Below are 23,116 nucleotides of genomic sequence, written 5' to 3'. Positions count from 1 at the left end.
AATATAAGCCGCACCCACTGATTTTTAAATAAAATATTATTTTGAACATAAATAAGCCGCACCTGTCTATAAGCCGCAGGTGCCTACCGGTACATTGAAACAAATGAACTTTACTCAGGCTTTAACGAAACACGGCTTGTAACAAAAATAAATAGGCTTTAACGAAACACGGTGTGGCAGCGGGGCGTGGTCAAGCGGTCAAGACACCGGTGTTAGACATAATTTAGCGCAGGTGTAAGCGCCCTTACAGCTTTTCTCTCCCGGACGGGCGCTTGACCACGCCCCCGCTGCCACACACGGCTTGTAATAAAACATTTGCAGTAAATAGTAGCCTACCAAGAAAGTCATTGGTCACCATCTTCCTCGTCCTGTGCACTGAAACCACTGAAGTCATCTCCTTCAGTGTCGGAGTTGAATAGCCTCAGATTTAGTTGTATTTTTGCACTGAGTCAATTCCTCACGCTGCTGTTTCCAACGTCTTATCATCGACTCATTAAGACCAAGCCCCCGTGCAGCAGCCAGATCAATCGTCTTCAACTTGAAAGCAGCATCATATGCGTTTCTCCATGTCTTTGCCATGGTGAGGGTGACAAAATTACTACCGTAATCAGAATGATGGGAAGTTTGAGCGCTCGATTTAATCTAAACAGTACACAAAAAAGTTGTTTTGACCTTAACCCGCTCGGCAATTTCATTGGTCTAATGAAAGCTTCACGCCAAAAAACTGAGCACGTCACAGAATGTTTTTTAAATATATATATATATATATATATATATATATATATATATATATATATATATATATATATATATATATATATATATATATATATATATATAAAACATTTGAAAGCGGACAAAATCCATATATTAGCCGCGTCATTGTATAAGCCGCGAGGTTCAAAGCGTGGGAAAAAAGTTGCGGCTTATAGTCCGGAAATTACGGTATGCAAAAAAGAAATTATCATTTCATTTCACAATTTAAAATGTCACTGAACACCTTTCTTAGGGATATATGGATGCTAAGAGGAGCACTACCAAATGAAAAACTGATAAATACACTACAAATGTATAGGAGGTATATAATAAAAGATGCTCCAACATACGGCACCATACTGCTTATGCATATCCCAGGTGCAGAATGATGCACTTCAATGTAACAGAGTGTGTGGACTATGCAAAAATAGGAACATTGCTTACAGCAGTCAATTTGAAGTCAGAAAATGACAAAACTGAAATGTATTATTGAATGTGGTGAATTTTTAAACAAACAATACTTTAAATATTGAGGGTTTTTTAAGACATAACTTCGCACAAAAAGACAGCACGCTGTCAGCACCCTTAAACATTCATAGAAGTTGCATCTCTTAATTCATCCCTTTAAAAGCACCACAGATAAAAATATTAGACTCAGAAGTTTTTGCTAGACGACTGGTGGAACATCCTGTCCCATTTGTAGGATGTGCACCTTTAAATGACTTCTGTCTGTATGTTTTACATGTTCAGTAACACTAAGACATTTAAATGCTCCCCAACAATTGATTTAAGTCGCTTTTTGAAGGGTGAGTCTGGTAGATCAAATTCCTCTGTTAAAGTTTGGAGTTTTTGTAGCCCAATTTTTCCATGAATGAAGTTTACGTTCAGTCCGGCACACCTGGCCATTCAGTGAATAATTTAGAAGAAATCATTTTGAAAGTGCTGAAATTTGATACTATATATACACGTCTTTTCCTGTCAAAATGCATTTATTTACCAATTATGTGCAAAAACAATATGTAACAATATGATGCATTATTAACATATTTCAAACAAAGCCTTCTACAGTATAAAGATAGAAATGAACTAAAATGGCACCAATTCAAGAAACATTAAAAGTTTCCCAAAAGTCTAATTGGGAGGATGACTATTTGAAAGAACTAGTCCCCACATAGGTTGCATATTCATTGCATTGTGAATTAAATCTCTTAAATTTTCATCCTCCACTATAGTAATCAGCAGGCAAACTGTGGCTATCCGCTTTGATACAGCAATCATGAAGCTTTGATTGCTTTGAACTCCATATGAAAATTGCAGACAAAAACATCTCATTCTTCATTTTGGTGATATTTAAGACTTGGTGTGCTTCTGTGGTACTTAAAATTTGCCTTGCTTTGGCAGAAACTTGATTTCTGTCACAAGTCCCATTTGGACTCGTTTTGTACATCAAATATCCTTTCGCCATCATTTTATCACTGACATGACAGTGCTGTTGTGTGCATCAGTGTAATGACTCCGGGAGGTTACATTACAAAGGTTCTGCCCTTTAAACCAGTGTTTATGCTGTTTTATGTTTAATTAATGGTAAATGCATTAATCGCGATTAATAATGCATTAATTCTTACAGCTCTAATGTAAATGTATATGGTCTGTATGCACAGTGTGCCTCAGTCAATGAATGCTTCTCTGTTGCTGACAAACATTAATAGCACATGCACGGACGGGCTCATTAAGCGCAATGATTTTTAGCGCAGCTCAAAGTTCTTGCTGGAATATTCTGCCAAAATAAAAGACAGACAGTTTTAAAATTGTATTATTGCATAACATATCCTCATATTATTATTATTATTATTATTATTAAATAACTACATTTTAAACTGACTGAATAATGTGATATCATATCACAACTAAAATGAACACAAAAGAGAACCACTAAAGATACCATCTCTCATTCTAGGTCCACACACAATGCAAGGAGGTTTTTTTTTTTTTTTCTTTTTTGGCAAAAATCCAATAGAACTGATGTTCACTGGAATTACTGGTAAATGTTTTGCTATAGTAGTTAACAATAAAGGATTTTTTTAATTATTTTTTAGAGGCTGTACAGGTTTTATGTAGTTCTACAGTATATTAACTATTTTACAATGAAATGTGTAGTTACAGAAAAAGTGGTTTCAGTGTACCCCTAATAATAAAATTTAGAAAGCGTCCAATTATTCCAAACAAAGCCTAAATTAAAATAATCATTTTCAGTTAAGGTTTTCAGCCAATGTGTCCAGAATGTTTGGTTTTGGACAATAATTTTAATTTAAGTGCATCACTGATATATTTAAGGTAAAAAGACACCTAATATAAAGTTGGACCAGCATCACTGTACCACACCTCCCAGTCACACACAGTCCAGTGTGCTGCTGACAAATGATAAATCCACTATAAAGATCTCAGCAGGATGAAACGCATCTCACCAGGCACAGGACATTTGAAATGTAGTCTACATGTTTGTTTGTTCTTTTCCCTTTAAACCAAAAAGTTTGTTTATTTTTATAAAACTGGCAGTTATAATACTTCAGCCTCATTCATTATTAAACTTGTCTGCTTAATAAACATGAATCTCATAGTAATCCCACACGCTATGCTGAACACCAAGCCATAAATAATGTAATTAAATTTAAAATAAACACGCCTGTCCGTGTAAGCCAGAGGCTTAGCGCAAACAGCAGCCGAGTTAACGGCCAAAAGATTGAGCTCAATTCTCTAGATTATATAATGCACTGATTAGTTTTCTACACATACATCCTGGTCGTATCCTCTGAGATTCAACGTCTCAGGCAGAAAATGCAAAACTACTAGTTCATTTGCATAAGGTGATTTTTCCAACGGTAAAGAGGGTGTAGATGACACAAAACAATTATCACACAAGTGACTTTGCCTTGTTGCTTCACTCCAGGTAATACATTCAAAAACCTATACACCAGTACTTTTCCTTAACATTACACCACTGTGACTCGTTTATGATTTTAGCACAAAGAAAACAGAAATGTAAATGTTTCATCTTTTGCACAGGGTGAAGTGAATGGATGTATATGAGATGAGATTTCGTTACCCCAATAATGCTCAGGCCTTTGAGGTAGTCCATCCTGGGCTGGGCCTGCGGCACACATCCTGCAACAACCACCTTCTTATTCTGCTCTTGAGCCTTCCTGAAAGATAGTGGTAAAAAAAATATCAAAAACATGATCAATAAATTACATTTGATGATGAGAGATATACAATTGTTGTTGTACATTTGAAGAATCAATTCACTTGATATTCTTCCTGTGGCGGTGTGTTTTCTTTACATAAAGCAGACTCACTGATTAGTTATTTTCAGCTCAATTTGTGGGAGTTGACATAAATAGGTTAGTACACCCCCCCACCCAAAAGAAAACTTGATACATCCAACAAGCAAAAAAACTATTTCTTATGTCTTATTTCTTACACGCAGCAGAGTGATGCCTAAAATGAGTGCACTCAGAAGAACACACCATGCATTCATCAACTGAAAACAGTATGGCCTGAGAAGTGTGTCTCGACAGTGAGCAGCAGTATGCTCATGGAAAGTGACAGTGCTGATATGCCTCTGAGGAGCTACAGGAGAGTGACAAGATGCTCAGCTGGAGAGAGAGAGAGACTGTCTACTCTTGGAAACACTTTGAAGAAACAGACAAATAAACACTTTGGGCAGAACTCTCAGAAAACAGACATTAAACTAATTTTTATGAGAAAGTATCAAATAGATGTGTCTAATTCAAGAAAGCACTGACTAAGCACAATGCAGAGGACAAAAATAGAATTGCTTGTTTCTTTTTTTTGTTCCATAGTGCAACATGAGGGCAGCAAATGGTAAGAGCTGGAGACTAGGAAGTGAGCCATCACTTTACAAACATAAGCCTTCATTTACATAAGGTGGACCTGTGTTGGCTAAGTTCATTCATGCCAATTGTTCCTGCTGGGGAAGTCAAGATGGAAAGCAGGGCTCTGCAGTATGTTTTCTTGCACTGCTCAGCTTTAATTGCAGAAGAACAATTGCCCATTGGCCTCAACCTTTAAGAGAAGCCACACAAAGGTTAGATGCACTAATCCTGGTTGTGAGATTACCATGACTTGTTACAAGACTGGAGGAATGTGCTTTCTCTTTCTCAGCCCAAATTCCAACAGAATTCTGTTTTCATTTGCATGGGAGGTTGCCCCTACACCTCAAAATAACCTTATTCTCACCCAATTACTTTAAATGTTTTAAACCATCATCCAGAAAGAAAGAGAGACTTCTTATCGCACAAGTAATTAAATTATATATATATATATATATATATATATATATATCTCACACAAACAATACCCCATAATGACAACGTGAAAGAAGTTTGTTTGAAATCTTGGCAAATGTATTAAAAATAACAAACTAAACAAAATCACATGTACATAAGTATTCACAGCCTTTGCTCAATACTTTGTTGAAGCACCAATTACAGCCTCAAGTCTTTTTGTGTATGATGCTACAAGCTTGGCACTCCAATTTTTGGGCAGTTTCTCCCATTCTTCTTTGCAGGACCTCTCAAGCTCCATCAGGTTAGATGGAGAGTGTCGGTGCACAGCCATTTTCAGATCTCTCCAGAGATGTTCAATCGGGTTGAAGTCTGGGCTCTGGCTGGGCCACTCATGGACATTCATAGAGTTGTCCCGTAAGCACTCCTTTATCATCTTGGCTGTGTGCTTAGGGTCGTTGTCCAGTTGGAAGATGAGGCTTCGCCCCAGTCTGAGGTCCAGAGTGCTCTGGAGCAGATTTTCCTCAAGGATGTCTCTGTACATTGCTGCATTCATCTTTCCATCGATACTGAACTGTCTCCCAGTTCCAGCCACTGAAAAACATCCCCACAGCGTGATGCTGCCACCAACATGCTTCACTGTAGGGATGGTATTGGCCAGGTGATGAGGTTTACTCCAGACATGACGCTTGCCATTCAGGCCAAAGAGATCAATCTTTGTTTCATCAGCCCAGAGAATTTTGTTTCTCATGGTCTGAGAGTCCTTCAGGTGCCTTTTGGCAAACTACAGGCGGGCTGTCATGTGCCTTTTACTGAGGAGTGGCTTCCATCTGGCTACTCTACCATACAGGCCTGATTGGTGGAGTGCTGCAGAGATGGTTGTTCTTCTGGAAGTTTCTCCTCTCTCCACAGAGAAATGCAGGAGCTCTGTCAGAGTGACCATCGGGTTCTTGGTCACCTCCCTGATTAAGGTCCTTCTCTCCCTATCGCTCAGTTTGGCCGGGCGGCCAGCTCTGAGGAGTCCCGGTGGTTCCAAACTTCTTCCATTTACGGATGTTGGAGGCCACTGTGCTCATTGGGACCTTCAATCCTGCAGACTTTTTTCAATACCCTTCCCCAGATCTGTGCCTCGATACAATCCTGTCTCAGAGGTCTACAGACAATTCCAATTTGGAATAAGGCTGTAACAAAGCGATGTGAATACTTTCCAGATGCACTGTATGTATGTATGTGTTTGTGTGTGTGTGTGTGTGTGTGTGTGTGTGTGTGTATATATATATATATATATATATATATATATATATATATATATATGTGTGTGTGTGTGTGTGTGTGTGATATATACACACATACACATTTACATTATATATATACACATACATACACACATACATACACACACACACACACACACAACGATCAGCAACAACATTAAAACCACCTGCATGATATTGTGTAGGTCCCCATCATGCTGCCAAAACAGTGCCAACCCACATTTCAGAATAGTATTTTGAGATTACATTCTTCTCACCACAATTGTACAGAGTGGTTATCTGAGTTACCGTAGACTTTGTCAGTTCGAACCAGTCTGGCCATTCTCCGCTGACCTCTCTCATCAACAAGGTGTTTCCATCCACAGAACTGCCCCTCACTGGATGTTTTTTGTTTGTTTGTTTCTGGCACCATTCTGAGTAAATTCTAGAGACTGCTGATTGTTGGAGCAGACGGGCTGGTTTGAATTTTTCTGCAACTGCTGATCTCATGGGATTTTCGCACACGTGTTTTGGAGGCACGAATGGGACATACACAATATTAAGCAGGTGGTTTTAATGTTGTGGCTGAGGGGTGTATATACATATATACAATAACATAATTTACACTCAACTCTGAATTGTGTCCCCACATCACAATCATCAATTAATTTACACTCTTTAAACATCACGGTCAAATTACCCCCCTCTAAATTTCGCTAATTGAACAGACCATCCATTGCAACACAAGGCCAATAAATTTGATATGGTGAGAAATTAACCAATCTACCTTTACCTTATTGTTTCCATATGTGTAAAGACTTAAAAAAAAATTAACTGTTATCAATGTTTATAGAATACTGTACTTCCCAGTTTCTTAAATATGCAACAACAAAAAGCTTCTTTAATATTCCTATACTTCCTGTAGAATGGCATAGCAAACATGTTCAGCCAATGCGTTCTAACTTATATAAAGGCCAGTGTATCCCAAAATAACACATACAGTACCAATATATTCATGAATTTATAAGAAGGATTTCTAAATTTATTCAAAATGAAGAGCTTAATTCCCTTTTTAAATAATTATTTACTCAATCCCTAGCGGCTTCAAGTTATAACCCCAACATACAGCACAGCAGCCAGATTTATTCTCTCTCGTCTGTGGAAGTCAACTTGAACTACAGATGAACTATGTCCTCATAATTACTGCAACGGCTCAAAAACTTTAAGCAACAAACTACACCATCTTACAGCAAACACTACAAAGAAATGCCTAAAAGTAAGTTTCGCAAGCTAAAATCTCTTGAATGTACAACATATAAATATACATAGCAATGTTTAAAGACAAGCAGGTAGTTGACATGAAATATTTTGGGAAGTTGACATACCCTGCAGTTTGATATTCTATACTTCCTCAAAGTATTTCATTTTAATTGAGAGGCTACAAACTTTTGTAAAAATGCAGGATCTTTTAAAAAGAACTTGTGAAGACAAAAGTTGATTCATTCATACAAATTTTACACATTCAATCTTAAAGGGATAGTTCATCCAAAAATTTAAATTATCTCAACTTTCCTCACCCTCATGCGATCCCATATGTGTATGACTTATGACTGAGATATTTTTTGTGTGTTCTGCAGAAGAAAGTCATATATATCTGGGATGGCATAAAGGTGAGTAAATTAGTGAATTTTCCTTTTTGGGTGAACTATCGTTTAATGTTTATAAAGTTCAGTTATGTGATTATTTGTTGTAACAAAGGAACAGTAACATTGTTTTTATAGGACACAATATATGGACTACACGCAAAAAATATCCCCATCTTAGATTTAGATTAAAAGAACATGAATGGTTCTCCAGAATATATGGAAATGTCATAAAAGATCTATAGGGAAGATGGTCTTCTTGGCCATAACATTGAGCTTTGCCTTATTCGTGGAGACAAATGTCTGGATGAATGATTTCCAATACAGTGATTTGCACAGATACACTTGTGCCATGGTCAGATATGACCACATACATCATGTTCCATATACTCACAAAAGAATCGCCGTAGCCACTTTGATTAACCCATATGGAGAGCAGCGTCTCCAGGATGTGTGTGTATTTGCATGTTTGTAGGAGTGTATGCATTACAAATGATCAAGGCAGATGTATGTGCACGCATGTATGCTGCGGACTTGACAACATGGCATGTCAGCTTAAATAGATCTGTAGTGATGTGCCAAGTGCTGGAGCCCTGCAGAATTGAACGGGGTTCAGGAAATCGTCACCTGATCTCTCTGGACATCTGCTCCAGTACGGGTCACTGGAGTGCGCTAAAGCTCACAGTATATCTAGAGCTTGATTACAGCATTAAAGGCCTCAACCATCACAACCCCCATCGCTTGCTTAGGCTTGCTACGATAGGCCCGTCCCCTTAGGTGTTACGGCAACAGCTCAGATGGAGGCAGCAGATTCGCATTGTCACTGCAGCCAAGGCCAAAGCGCATTAGGTCTTGGTGTGTCAAGAAGCTTGTGTGCTCCACAGACAAGACTAGTCCTGTATTAGCGCTGCTATATGCAATGAGACGTCATTAAGGAAGTGGTTCAAGTGGTGTCCATAAAATGGCTTCTTTACTTGCTCATGAGTCTAAAAAATTATAATGTAGCCATACACAAGGCCTTTTCATGGTGAGGAACTATGTTGAGGTCTAAATTATGCATACTGTTAACATTTGCGGTTACATTACAAGCTCAATGACTAATACCTTGAGACAAAGCAATAGTGCCTGGATAGACATAACAGTCTGGCTGATGTTGTTGAAGAACAGCAGAGATGGAGGATTCCAAGAATTTCAACTGCTCTTGTTTTGATTTTCCATGAAGGATAAAGAACAATTTAAGTCAATGACATTCACAACCCATTTTATACCATAATGCGATGCATTTCTGAGTGAAACAAGATATTCAAAGAGAATAAATGGGTGGGCAGTGCTTTATTTTACCCATTTGAACTTGAATAGATTGTGAAAAGTGGGTGTTTATAACAGCTTGAAGTCAATTTTGAAGGACTACTCCAAAACGGAAACCCTTTAGTAACTATTGGACATGAAATTGAGTACAGGAAGTCAAAAGTTCTGCTGCTGAAGTCAGTCTGCACTTACTGAAATTTGAACCACTGCCCCAGTGTTTGAAGCTGGAAGTGTTATTGCCCAGTTTCTGGATGAAATGTCCAGAGGGTAGCAAAGCAAGTTTGTAAATTATGTTATACAGTTAACAGGAATGCATATTTTACTAAACATATCCCTTAACTCAAACCACAACCCTAAACCTAAGATAAAAAAAAAATTGTGAAAATGTAGTTTGAATGAAAAGAAACCTCCAAATCACTATTTTGTTTGAGAATGTGATTATGTCCTGGCGTACACTAGACATGTGCTGTTTCTCAATGTGCGTTCTTATGTGTTCTCACTTTCCTATGGACACATTTGATGTCATCATTCACCGTTGAGGAAAACAATTGATCTGAGATTGTTAAATTTACAAGTCACATCACATCTCAAAATTCTACATCCTATTGTCCTTCCAAGTTTGTTGTTTCAAGGTAGCTAGCAAGCCTTGTCTTCACAAAAATGTAAGTCCGTTCCTTGCATTCTTATCTTTGAGGAACAGCCTGTGTCTCGAAGTGAACGTAATTACATTCTGGTTTCTATGGGGGAGCAAGCAATTCCATTTTAATGAAAAACTTTTTTTCTAGTTTATCCTTTGGAATAACATCCACAGTTGAAGTTTTGAGAATGCAAAATTGCATAGGTTACATTTGAATCTATTGTTGCCTGTGCAAACAAATCTAAAATGAGCTAACACTCACTGAGCACTTTATTAGGAACACTACGGTTCTAATAAAGTGCCCGACGTGGTCATCTGCCTCAAGGTTTGACATGATGTGCATTCTGAGATGCTATTCTGCTCACTACAATTGTACAGAGCGGTTATCGGTGTTAATATAGCCTTTCTATCAGCTCGAACCAGTCTGTCCATTCTCTGTTGACCTCTCTCATCAAAAAGCGGTTTCCATCTGGCACAAACAATCATGCAACGGTCGAAATCACTGAGATTTTTTTTCCCCATTCTCATGGTTGATGTGAAAATTAACTGAAGCACCTGACCCGTATCTGCATAATTTTATGCATTACACTGGTGCCACATGATTGGCTGATTAGATAATCGCATGAATAAGTAGGTGTACATGTGTACCAAATTAAGTGCTCAGTGAGTGATGTAGTACAATGAAAGGAACATCACAACATTTAAGCAGGCAGTTGACTTAACTTCAGCCCGAGTGCAAAGCAAGAGCAAAAATTATGTGCGTGTATTTATGTTTATGTGAAATTATTGAACAGCAGCTGCCTGAAGAGAGAAAGCTGTTCCTTGGATGACAGAAGGCCTGTGTACCAGTTTGGAATGCAAATGAATTATGCAAGACTGACAGGGGCTGAAAAACAGCTCTTTTATATTTCTCTCAGATAAAACAAGCAATGACATGAAATATTCACAGATGACGCACGCCACTGCTGATCCTCCAGCAACTTTGTCAAACAGTCTGTGCCATTCAATTTCCACCTAGAACAGCAAGATCTTACACTGCACGTCCTTGAGAAAGACACTGAGCCGTGTTTGAAATTACTTATTTTATAAGGGAAACATATCAGGTGCTGCTGGACAGGCAGGGTTGCACATTTGAACCAATAAGTCATCGATCAAGCTGTCAAAATACTTAACCGTGAGATGGCTTGATTACTCTGTCCTCTTTAAAAGGATTACGGAATGTTCTGAAACACACTAATGGCAGTGTGATTGTGTGGCAAATATGCTCTGTTTAGAAACAGTAAGAAAATCTGCGAATTAAATTTCAACTGGCAAAACCAATAGCTCACATGAACTTTATAACATTTACTTCCAACAACCACAAACCAAAAGTCTGTCAGCATCATCTCTCATAAACACAGCTAGAAATCTTATCAACTGTGTCTTTGCCCAGACAAAAACAGCACAGCACACTGTCAACAGTGGGATGATTGTTGTATTGGTGTGATTGCCATCACTGGGTTCCTGCATTGTGTGTAAACAGAAAATAATGTCCATGGAAAGCCACACACAATGCTTGCTATGGGAACTGAGAGTTTATTTTATTTATTTTTTTCCTCCCTGGATTGGAAAAGAACAGGGCAAGGTCTAATAGGGATAAGTTAACTATGGTGGTTGGAAAAGTAGAGAAAGTAAATAATAGAAACATAAGCTTTATTCGCCTCAGGATACAGTGGGTATACTGTAGATGACAGAGTAGCTTGACCTTAGCATGGCTTAGAACTATTTTAACCTGTTTATACACAATCGCCGCATGCGGTAGTGACATCACACTGCTTATATTTAATATATAATTTACAGTCTATAAATGTAATGAATGTTAACAAATTGTACATCTTTTCAAAAGGTCTAAGGGTTCAACATTGATATAATAGCAATGCTCCAGAAACAGCCATTTAAATCTGAGAAATATTGTCTACAGACAATTCCTTGCTCTGACATGCACTGTTAACTGTGGGACCTTATATAGACAGGTGTGTGCCTTTCCAAATCATGTCCAATCAACTGAATTTACCACAAGTGGACTCCAATCAAGTTGTAGAAACATCTCAAGGATGATCAGCTAAAACAGGATGCACCTGAGCTCAATTTTGAGTGTCATGGCAAAGGCTGTGAATAATTATGTCAATGTGATTTTTTTCATTTTTATTTTTAATAAATTTGCAAAGATTTCAAACAAACTTCTTTCACGTTGTCATTATGGGGTATTGTTTGTAGAATTTTGAGGAAAATAATGAATTTAATCAATTTTGGAATATGGCTGTAACACAATTTTTTGGAAAAAGTGAAGTGCTGTGAATACTTTCCGAATGCACTGTATGTTGTATAAAAGTGATGCAGGTCTATTCACTTGTGCATATTTACTGGCACAACAGAAAAATAACTTTTGCAGGCATTCATTTTGTGTTTATTTTAATTTGGCTTATTTATATTTTGTTTCTGACTTGAATGTCTGACTTGAATGTGATATGTCCAACTCGAACATAGGAGCTTCCCAGGTGCTTCTTGTACTTGTAGATCAATCCAAGAGGAAAAGGACTAGGCACACTTAAATGGAGTTCATTTTTGCTTGCTGAGTCATCAGTAGGGATGTCATAAAATATCAGTAATTGATCGGTACATTATTTCATACATGTTTGAGGCATCAATTTATAAAAATTAGTGACTTTTAAAATAAAAGCTTAATTTGTGTGCTTTCCAATTCACTCAGCTGGCCTTCTGCTTAACAGTCTGGTGTAATAGCATTGGAAGACCACAAATGGGTGATATAGCATTCACTGAAGCTGTCTCGGGTAGGAAAGGCACAGGCCTCACACACACACATGGAAGGACAAGCTGATGTGACGCATCAGATGGCAGTCCAAAGTAACAAAGGTTTTGTACTTTCATTACTTTTTCAAGAATGAACAAAGTAATGCTGATGAGTTTGCAGGTTAATGTATGAAACTGGTGTAACTGAGCAAACTGAACTATTACAAATGGTGACATTATGCAATTTATCTGTATGTAGCCTTGAACAGGTCATTCATTCAAGCTTTCAAACCACAAAACCACATACTTGTCTCTGAAAATACATTGTCTAGGCCAGGGGTCAGCAACCTATGGCACTCATGCACACAAAGGGGTAATCACTGGCACGTGAGAGAGGAGAGGAGTAGACCATTTTATTTATATAAAATCGCACCTGCATTCCAATCTACATCTTGATGTAATCCTTCCTTATGTTCACGCATATATAAACATACACACACACACACACACACACATACACATATATACACATATATACATATACATATATATACATATGTGGATATATATATATACAGACATATATACATATATCCATATATGCCTATATATATATAGGTATATATATGCATATCTATAGATATATACATCATATTCATTGGGAAAATATTCAGACTATTCTAATCCCAAGCCTAGTCAATAGGCTTGTAGCTTCTAAGAAATCACAATAGTGGTAAACATTTCAGCATTAATTTTTATTAGAATGAAATTAAACTATTCTTTTGATGAGATTCCAGCTAAATTTTTCAACAGTCCACATAATTCAGATAAACAAACAGGACAGACTTTGATTTCCTTTGAAGCATAAATCCATTTTAAGGCAATGCTCTCTCTTCTGGGCATCCATGGTCTTGACTGTATCTCCTTCGAAAGAAAACAGGCGAGATGCCAGAGATGGCCGATATTCCAGAAGCTTGGTAAAAATTCAACTCCTCTCACAAATGGCAGCTTTTATTCTGCAAGTGACCATCATAACAAGAAAAACATAAGCACCGGGCAGACTTATAAAACATCAACTGGACAGGCAGAGATGCCTCGGGAGCATGACAAATCTCAGGCTTTGAGACTTCATGGCTCTAAGGGCACAATAAGCTACCTCAAGAAGGGCTTCCATGGCAAGGAGTTGAGATTAGATGAGAGTGTAGAGGCATTCATAGGAATATCTTTAGGTCTGAAGGAGAGATGAACCAATTGAAGACTAGTGTGGGTGAGATGACTGGAGCACCAGATCAAAAAGGAAAAAGAAAACTATCAAAAAGGTTTGCACTTTATTTTGCATGGTCTAATTTCTTCTCACCAGCTAGAATCAGATAGCTTTGCTCTCTGTGTTTAAAGAGAGGCAATTCCCAGCACATACTAATGGTTTCTATCGGCAGATTTTCAGTCAGATACCACTCATTGTCTTGTAGACACAGCATGTGGTAATGTAGTGGCTCTCTCAGAGCAGAAATCAAATCTCTGCTGCTGCCTTCCCAGTTCATTCTATCCTTCACTCGCCAAATCCTTTAGTCAGGGAGATTTATGATGCAGCTTCAATCTATGAGAGAGATGAATCTTGGCCAAATTGGCATGGTTTACCTAGACAATTGATCAAGGTTGTATATTATTTTTCAGTTCTAATACCATCCATTTTCTGAAAGACTTTTCCTTTCATGTGGCAAAATGCAACAGTGCAAAATCGGCTCGCCAGGCATGGAAAAGGAAATGGGGTAAATGTTAAGGAAGCTCACTTGGTTGTGTTTTTCGCCAGACTGAACAGCATTATCTCTTGAGCAGAAATAAGACTGAAGATAATAGTGGATATAATTCTACATGATGTTATAGCAGGCTGCAAATTCTGATGTCCTAAGTGCATTTTCGCCTCAGGCCTCCTGCATTATAAAGACAGGAAAGCTTACACCACCAAGCCCTCTCCAGTTAACAGGAATACAATACTACATGTTATCAGAGTAATGATGCATATCAAAATCTCTGGTAATACAATAGTCTTGAGTCTGCAGAGCAAATCCATAAATATATAAGCTCCAAACAAATGTGCTCCATTTTCATATCACTTCAGGTCAAATGTTTCGATTCAGTCCATCTGCTTGAGTTCATGCTCTACCAACGTATTCTTTTTCCATTCTTCCCACAGTTAAAAGCAAAAGTGTAGCCTTGACTTCTGTACTAGTGTACCATGACTTGGAAAAAAATATGTTTACAATCTCACTTTTATCTCAGTTTAGGAAAATGTTCTATGCCGTCATGAAAACGTACATAAAAAGGTTTTGCTTAAAGCTCAAAGACATGACCTTGTTATTCATTTTCAGATGGGGTTGACATCGTTTACAAAGAGCTAACTGGCTCTTCTTGGAACAACATTTGTTGGAGGTTAAGGATGCCATACGTACAATAAAAAAGTGTCATATAAATTATTATCACCTTAACCATAGAATAGACATGCATGACTGCATTAATTCCCCAACAAAATCTATGAGAGGCTTAATTATCCTTATAAAAGTAATGTCACCAGGTTTGAAACCCAGCTCTTCATATTCAAAGTAAGGTTTTAAATGGTGACTCACTTCAAATATTTACCCAGGCAAACTTTATTGTTAGAGTGACAGAACTGCCTAACATAAGTTAAGCCCCATTGAAACATCTTAAACTATTTAAACAAATTTCTAGTGATGGAGATATTTTTTTTTCTCTCATAAGAGGCAGCATAAAGCCGTTGAATTATTCACCATCTTGTAAGCCATGTCAATAAGACGGTTACAGCTGACAGTCCATTTCCTGTAGACGTTTTATAATGAATTACTAGGTTATGATGAATGTAGGTAGGCGATTTTGTGGATTAGATGTGCCTGGATGCACCTTTTAGTTTTGCTGTTTGGACATCAAGTAGGAACAGGTGTCTAATGACATCTCCAACCCTAAAGGAGTGCCACAACTAGGGCCCCTATAATTAAAGATCATGATGCACCTTAAAGCTCCATTTAGCAACATCAGGGGTCTAAATGCCCTTTTTAGAGGCTGAAGGGAAGAAATAATAAGGCTTAACTGCTATAGTCACCAGATTACAGTAAATTGGGACATAACGTTTCTGTTTGAGGAGCTGGATGTTCAAACAACTAGCCATGTAGTGCAATCAATTGTGGCACAGGCCTTCATTTTTTTTTACTATGACCATTATCTGAAATGGAATAGACCATTGATAAATCACCAAATATAAATGTAGAATGCTGGTCTGAAGATGAATAGAAACCTTGATCACAGCTTGAATCCCAATTTGTATCCTTTGAAGTACAAAAAGGAACATACAGCACTGGCTGTGATAAAGTATGTACGTTTTAGTATGAAGTAAGCCAGTGTGCCAATGTTGGGCGAAATTACACTGCCATAAAAAAACTTAATAATGCATTGGTGATCATTCAAAAATCCTTTCCTCTAGCATAGCCCAAAGAGTTGAGGGTAGTATAATCCCAAACATAATGCATGGAAGAATACTACCAAAATCAAAAGGAAATAGTATTCCATAGGGGCACCTAAAGTATAGGTGATTTTTCCACCATTGGGTAGAACAGTTCTTGTGGAGAGGGGAGCATTTGTAAATTATCCAGTAAACAGCATCAGCAGTTAGCAGTATGCTGCAAGTCTGTAGATGGGGGCCGGTCGCCTGCTGCAGTTGCACAGCGAGGCAGATTGTGTCCAGCAGCGCATTACTGCATGTGCGAACAGCTCTTCATCATTGAGAGCCAGAGACCATCTGAGCCAGAGACACCTGGCAGCCCTGGCCTAGCTGTTACGTGCTGGCTTGGGCTCGATTCAGCATTTGATTGGGTTAGAGATATCCTCTTTCACTCCTCCCATTCAACCTTGTGTTGTTGCTATCAGTAAAACCCAGGGGGCTGGGGCTCACGGCCCAGAATCAACATGCAAGATGGGATGCACTGATTTCACTTAAATTACCTAGCTGGACACCTCGGAAAAGCAGACTGATCACTAGGATTTTAATAGTGTGTGTAGGTGTGTGAATACAGCAAGATATCACATGCTCTGTGGATCTGAGCCTCTTTCATATGATTTGAGATGAACCTTGTAGATGTTTATAGTCGATATTTCGATGATATTATTCATCATAGTGCAGCTGGTCAGTAAACAGCCTGTCAGATACATTAGCTAATTTGTTGGATATTGGGAGCACTTCTTTTTCAACAGATATAAGGTTTGTACACCATGCCTACTAAGGCTGGGTACAAGGACATGAAAGATTGATGCAATATTGTGAGAAAATGAATTGTGATATATCAAGATATGATCATCACAGCCCTAATGCCTATGATGAAAACACTCCAGCCTAGCGAGTCAGAACCAACACAGAAGGGTTTGTGGAGAGCTTGTGAAGTTGGGCAATGTTTAGTTTGGGCTCTAAAGATTAGTGGTGATGAATTTCTCAGCAAAATTATTGTTTAATGTCAAAACTATCTTCCAAACAGGTTCACACACACGTCTTACAATACCTTTTTTTTTAACCTTCATCAGGTTTTACTATTTGCTACAGGACCTATCAATAACAGTGGGACAGCTCCAGAATTTGTAGTGTTGCTTTAAAAAACATGGACTCAATAATCCTGGCACATACTGTATTATAAATGTACAGTCAGCCAGAGACGATCACAAAACGAACCCCTTCAGGGTAATACAAGACCGATCACCCTGTTGAAGTTTATTTAGCATTTCTTTAATGACCAGCTGACTGTACGTTATTCCTTACATTTCTTTTTTTTTTTTTTTGCTGCTCTACCACCTGAGTCACAGCCGCCCAAGTCACACATATACACTCACCTAAAGGATTATTAGGAACACCATACTAATACTGTGTTTGACCCCCTTTCACCTTCAGAACTGCCTTAAATCTACGTGGCATTGATTCAACAAGGTGCTGAAAGCATTCTTTAGAAATGTTGTCCCATATTGATAGGATAGCATCTTGCAGTTGATGGAGATTTGTGGGATGCACATCCAGGGCACGAAGCTCCCGTTCCACCACATCCCAAAGATGCTCTATTGGGTTGAGATCTGGTGACTGTGGGGGCCATTTTAGTACAGTGAACTCATTGTCATGTTCAAGAAACCAATTTGAAATGATTCAAGCTTTGTGACATGGTGCATTATCCTGCTGGAAGTAGCCATCAGAGGATGGGTACATGGTGGCCATAAAGGGATGGACATGGTCAGAAACAATACTCAGGTAGGCCGTGGCATTTAAACGATGCCCAATTGGCACTAAGGGGGCTAAAGTGTGCCAAGAAAACATCCCCCACACCATTACGCCACCACCACCAGCCTGCACAGTGGTAACAAGGCATGATGGATCCATGTTCTCATTCTGTTTATGCCAAATTCTGACTCTACCATCTGAATGTCTCAACAGAAATCGAGACTCATCAGACCAGGCAACATTTTTCCAGTCTTCAACTGTCCAATTTTGGTGAGCTCTTGCAAATTGTAGCCTCTTTTTCCTATTTGTAGTGGAGATGAGTGGTACCCGGTGGGGTCTTCTGCTGTTGTAGCCCATCCGCCTCAAGGTTGTGCGTGTTGTGGCTTCACAAATGCTTTGCTGCATACCTCGGTTGTAATGAGTGGTTATTTCAGGCAAAGTTGCTCTTCTATCAGCTTGAATCAGTCGGCCCATTCTCCTCTGACCTCTAGCATCAACAAGGCATTTTCAGCCCACAGGACTGCTGCATACTGGATGTTTTTCCCTTTTCACACCATTCTTTGTAAACCCTAGAAATGGTTGTGCGTGAAAATCCCAGTAACTGAGCAGATTGTGAAATACTCAGACCGGTCCGTCTGGCACCAACAGCCATGCCACGCTCAAAATTGCTTAAATCACCTTTCTTTCCCATTCTGACATTCAGTTTGGAGTTCAGGAGATTGTCTTGACCAGGACCACACCCCTAAATGCATTGAAGCAACTGCCATGTGATTGGTTGATTAGATAATTGCATTCATGAGAAATTGAACAGGTGTTCCTAATAATCCTTTAGGTGAGTGTATACACACACAGAAATACACTTATTGTGTATTTCAATTTATATAATTATATTTCTATATTCGCTTTATATTTTTATTCTATTTTATATTTTTTTTTATTTCTGTCTTGTTGTACTGTGTACTGTTGTATTTTGAGACATAGTTGGGTGTCGCCGACAGACGGCGGCAATGTGCATGCATTCATTGGAAACAAATGTTTCGAATTTTAGAACTGGCCATGTCGTGGTGTGCAACCCCCCTTTAGTCTGTTTCGCAATATCAGCTGTTTCACACATTATGGAAGTAAATAATATAAACTGATACGAATGATCAGATAATAAAATTACAAATTTAAAGATTTATTTTGCATACTACAGTTTATTACTGCTCCGCAATATTTGATTCAATTGGTGAAATCACTTTCTGCATTTCAATATTTTGTAGCTATAATGATGGCTAAGTTGAATAACTGACCGTTTTCCAAGGCACCCTACATCACTCCGAAGACTCTTTTTCACATAGTAAAATAATCGAATCTCAAATCCATATTTCATGTCCATTTGTATGTATTTATTTGTCAAGTAGCCATAGAATAAGTGGGTTAATGTGCAATCAGCCAGTGATTATCACAAAATGATCCCCTTCAGTGTAATACAAGCCCTGATCACCCTGTTGGGATTTATTTTGAATTCCATTAATGACCGGCTGACTGTACATTATCCCTTACATTTTCTAAAGCAGTGGTTCTTAACTGGTTTAATACTGGACATCAAGTTGCAATCCAAAACAGTAATTGACAAAATTGTTTACTGTATAAATGTAATCATGTATTAATATTACCATGAACTGCATGGGCCCAACAACATCCAAAATAACTGATGCCAACAACAAAATACTGAATGTTAAGTGTTTTCTCTCCATATGACTGTTTCAAAGGTGGAGTAAACATCCCACCACCCCTTGGAATAACATGCACAGATGAATAATAAGACCAGTAACAGAGTAAATTATGATTTCATGTTGACCTTAAACTAAACTAAACTGTGGGTCACTTAGGTAGACACAAAAACATAAGACAGGATATAACAAGAGAAAAATACAGGAATACAGTATACTGTATATAATGTACGTACGTGTGTGTCTCTATAATGTTTTGGGTCTACTAAACATAGTTAAGATGCATTTACTTGAGCAGCAATTTGACATGAAAAATTCAGTCAGAGGAAGAAAAAAAACAGAAAATTGTGAAACATCACTAAAAATGTCTTACCACCACGCACAGACGTATGCAAGACATTGGTTTCAGCTGTCGCATTCCTTGTGTCAAGCCGCTGAAAAGATCAAGTTTAGTAGCTATCACCCAGCCCTACTGTATATCAAAAAGCTAATGATCAGAACTGTAATGCATATGGGTCTGTTGATCACCAAGGCTCTAGAAACACACATGTTGGACTATAAACACCAACATAAACAATACACCAATGTATTGGCTGCCGATATATATCATCAATTATTGACCAAATTAAAACCATCAGCATCATAAAAGCACGGATATGAAAAAACAATGGTTTATTTATTTTTGAATTAAAATGTGCAGAAATAATAATATCCACAATATGTAGAATGGTTAGCACTCCTAAGAACATGTACTATTTATTTTTTTATTCTGTCTCATTCATGTTAATGTGGAAAAACAGCCATAAACGGATAAGACAGTTGTGAGAGCGGCACTTCCCTATGAGCTACATGATGAGGGAAACCATCCAAAATGCTTTAAAACCAGCAAACTTTGACTTCTGAGACATTGGTATGATAAGCCATTAAGTCTGCATAATTTATTTGGCCTAGTGTGGTTACTAAACCTTAAATGGCAGTGTTTTATAATATAGGCCTGATCTGCATTCAGCACTTCAGTCAATGCTATGTGAGCAAGAGGCACCCTCTAACGGTCCGGTTTATACATCATATTACAATAAAGTTCCTTTGGTTAGAACTTGCCAAAAACATACGCATATTATGAATTTGTAATGTTCAAACATTTAAAATGCGAGTGAAACAGAAGTGTTTTTCTATCATCTAGTTTTCTATTTATCTTTCATTATGGTTCTCTAAAAAATTATAGCTGATCTTGTGTTCAACAGATCCAATCAACGTTCAATGGAAATTATTTAGTGTTGGAAAAGTGAAAAAGCTTTTATATGCCTTTGTACATTTTTAAAGCATACTTCCAAAGCAACATTGATCTGATAACAAAATAGATGGCAAAATATCAACATTGGCCTATAGCTCTTTGTTAAAATTGATAACAGCCAAAAAATGTCATATTGGTGCATCTCATATATAAACACTATACGACACTGTTTCCACTAACACCAAACCTAAGCACTGAATGATGAAGACTTTGTGTTCAGGATTCATCAGGGCATGTTGTGTTAAGTTTATAGACTTTGCACAGTCAGCAGTAATATGATCCATTCCATTGTTTGGAGAGCAACAAACTACCTGCACCGGGAGTGGGAATCAAGCCTAACTGTAAATCACCTGCAGCCCGTTGCAAAAAAAACACTTAAGAAATCCCTCAGTGAAAATAGCCTTACAATTACAACTAAAGGGTTTTCTTAACTTATGGGGTTTCTTGAAGCTGAGCCATGAGTGTTACAAACACAAACACACACCGGTTTATCAGGCAGAATCTTTCTGGCTGCAGTTCTTGGCAAAAGCAAAGGAGTCATGACTTGACTCAACAAAAAGAGGAAAGTGGGTAATCAACCCAGTATTGTGTGGTGGAACAGCACAAACAGAGACAATATTTTATGGAAAATAAAAGTAAAGGAGATAAGGCTGAAAATGGTTTATGTCAAAATAAATGAATAAACAAAAGAGCCGAGAGGCTCCTACGGACATAGAGGCCCCGGAGTCAAGCAGAGAGTGAGAGAGAAACTAGATGCTCATTAGGGGCAAAAATAAGAGCCATTTTTATTCTGACTTAATTTCCCTGGCTGCAATTTCAGCATAATGTGGCATGGCTTATCGTAGCAAGCGGCTGTATTGATGTGCTTTAAAAGCCTCTCATTTTGCGTATCATTATTTATTCTAAACGGCATTCTTTTCAGGAAAAATACGCAGGAAAGGCAGCACAATGCCAGCTGCCTAATTAAATTGCTATTCAGTTGCTCTCCCTGAAAATTAATTTATAGAATGAAAAAGTGTATTTTTCCTCAGCAAATGTGGGGAGCAGGCAATTAAAAAGAAGGTTCAAGGCAGCTCTCATTGCATTAGAAAGAAGAAAAGAGTCAGAATAGCAAGATGATTTTAATAAAGACAGATTCAAGAAGCCACACTTGTTAAGAGCGATGCATATTTTGCCTGCTGGATGAAAACATTCTCTATGCTTTTGATTTGCCCATTTGTAGCACATACCGGCTTTCAACACACTTGTCTCTGATGATTCTTTTTCATTAAATATTCAAGTGCTAATGTTGTGAAATCCGGTCAAAATGCCAGAGAGTGCAGAAAGCAACTCTAGAGCACTTATTCTGCTTACAGCCCAGCAGGATTTATGTTCTGCCTTCTAATACTCCTCTCTAATAGCAGAAAGTCATTTAATGATAAGAAACCCACAAGTACCAATACATACGGAGTCAATTTGTTAAGTTCTTCAATACAGAACTAGATCTGCGTTTGCAGAAGGGAATACTAGTGCTTGTAAGGCAGTAAAAGAACAGTGTTAAACTTTTAGGTAAGGTAAAGTTATAGGCTTTTGTTCTACATAAAGAAAACCGTCATGACATTCAGCACGCAATGCTGCCGTTGCTGTGTAAAGGCCGCTATAGATGACTGTAGTTAAATTATTCTTTTTTTATTCAATATTTAAAATATCGCTGCAAGCAGTGATGACAGGCCCAAGCACCATGGGTCAATTTCAACCCGTTGGCTTTCGGAAAACAAAACATGATGGACACATGCATTTAGTTGTGTCCAAGTCACAAGACAATAATGATTAACAATTTTGAAGTGTGTGGCAAATTAAATAAATGTGTAATTATGGCAAGTCTTGGAATACCCTTGAATGTCTATTTTTGCCAGCTGAAGGCCCTATGACCATGACCCACCATAGCCACATTCATGACATAAGCGTCATTAAACATTTTGTTGAGATTGTCAAATACAACCGAATACATTACAACATCATATAATTTGATCCGTTGCCAAGACAACACTTGTCAAGATATTAAGAATCTCTTCACAATTTGACATCAGCAGTGTCTTGACATTATTGTTAACAATTTTTAAGTAATTTGGGTTAATGTAAGAGGACTATTTTAAAGTCTGCAGTAAGTGTCA

The 23,116-nt window shown here is 38.0% G+C and overlaps 1 protein-coding gene across 1 annotated transcript in view; it reads right to left on the bottom strand.

Moving 5' to 3' along the window:
- Nucleotides 1-23,116, bottom strand: part of LOC127655601 (threonylcarbamoyladenosine tRNA methylthiotransferase-like) — a 483,546-nt gene that overhangs the window by 306,780 nt on the left and 153,650 nt on the right. The window contains exon 5 of the mRNA XM_052143491.1: nt 3,860-3,956. Within this exon, the coding sequence (XP_051999451.1) occupies nt 3,860-3,956 (97 nt within the window). The remainder of the gene's footprint in view (nt 1-3,859; nt 3,957-23,116) is intronic.

This window comes from Xyrauchen texanus, chromosome 15 (assembly GCF_025860055.1).
Source record: "Xyrauchen texanus isolate HMW12.3.18 chromosome 15, RBS_HiC_50CHRs, whole genome shotgun sequence".
Lineage (NCBI taxonomy): Eukaryota > Metazoa > Chordata > Actinopteri > Cypriniformes > Catostomidae > Xyrauchen > Xyrauchen texanus.
Note: the sequence above shows the minus strand (reverse complement) of the source record. Positions and strands in the feature narration are given on the sequence as shown.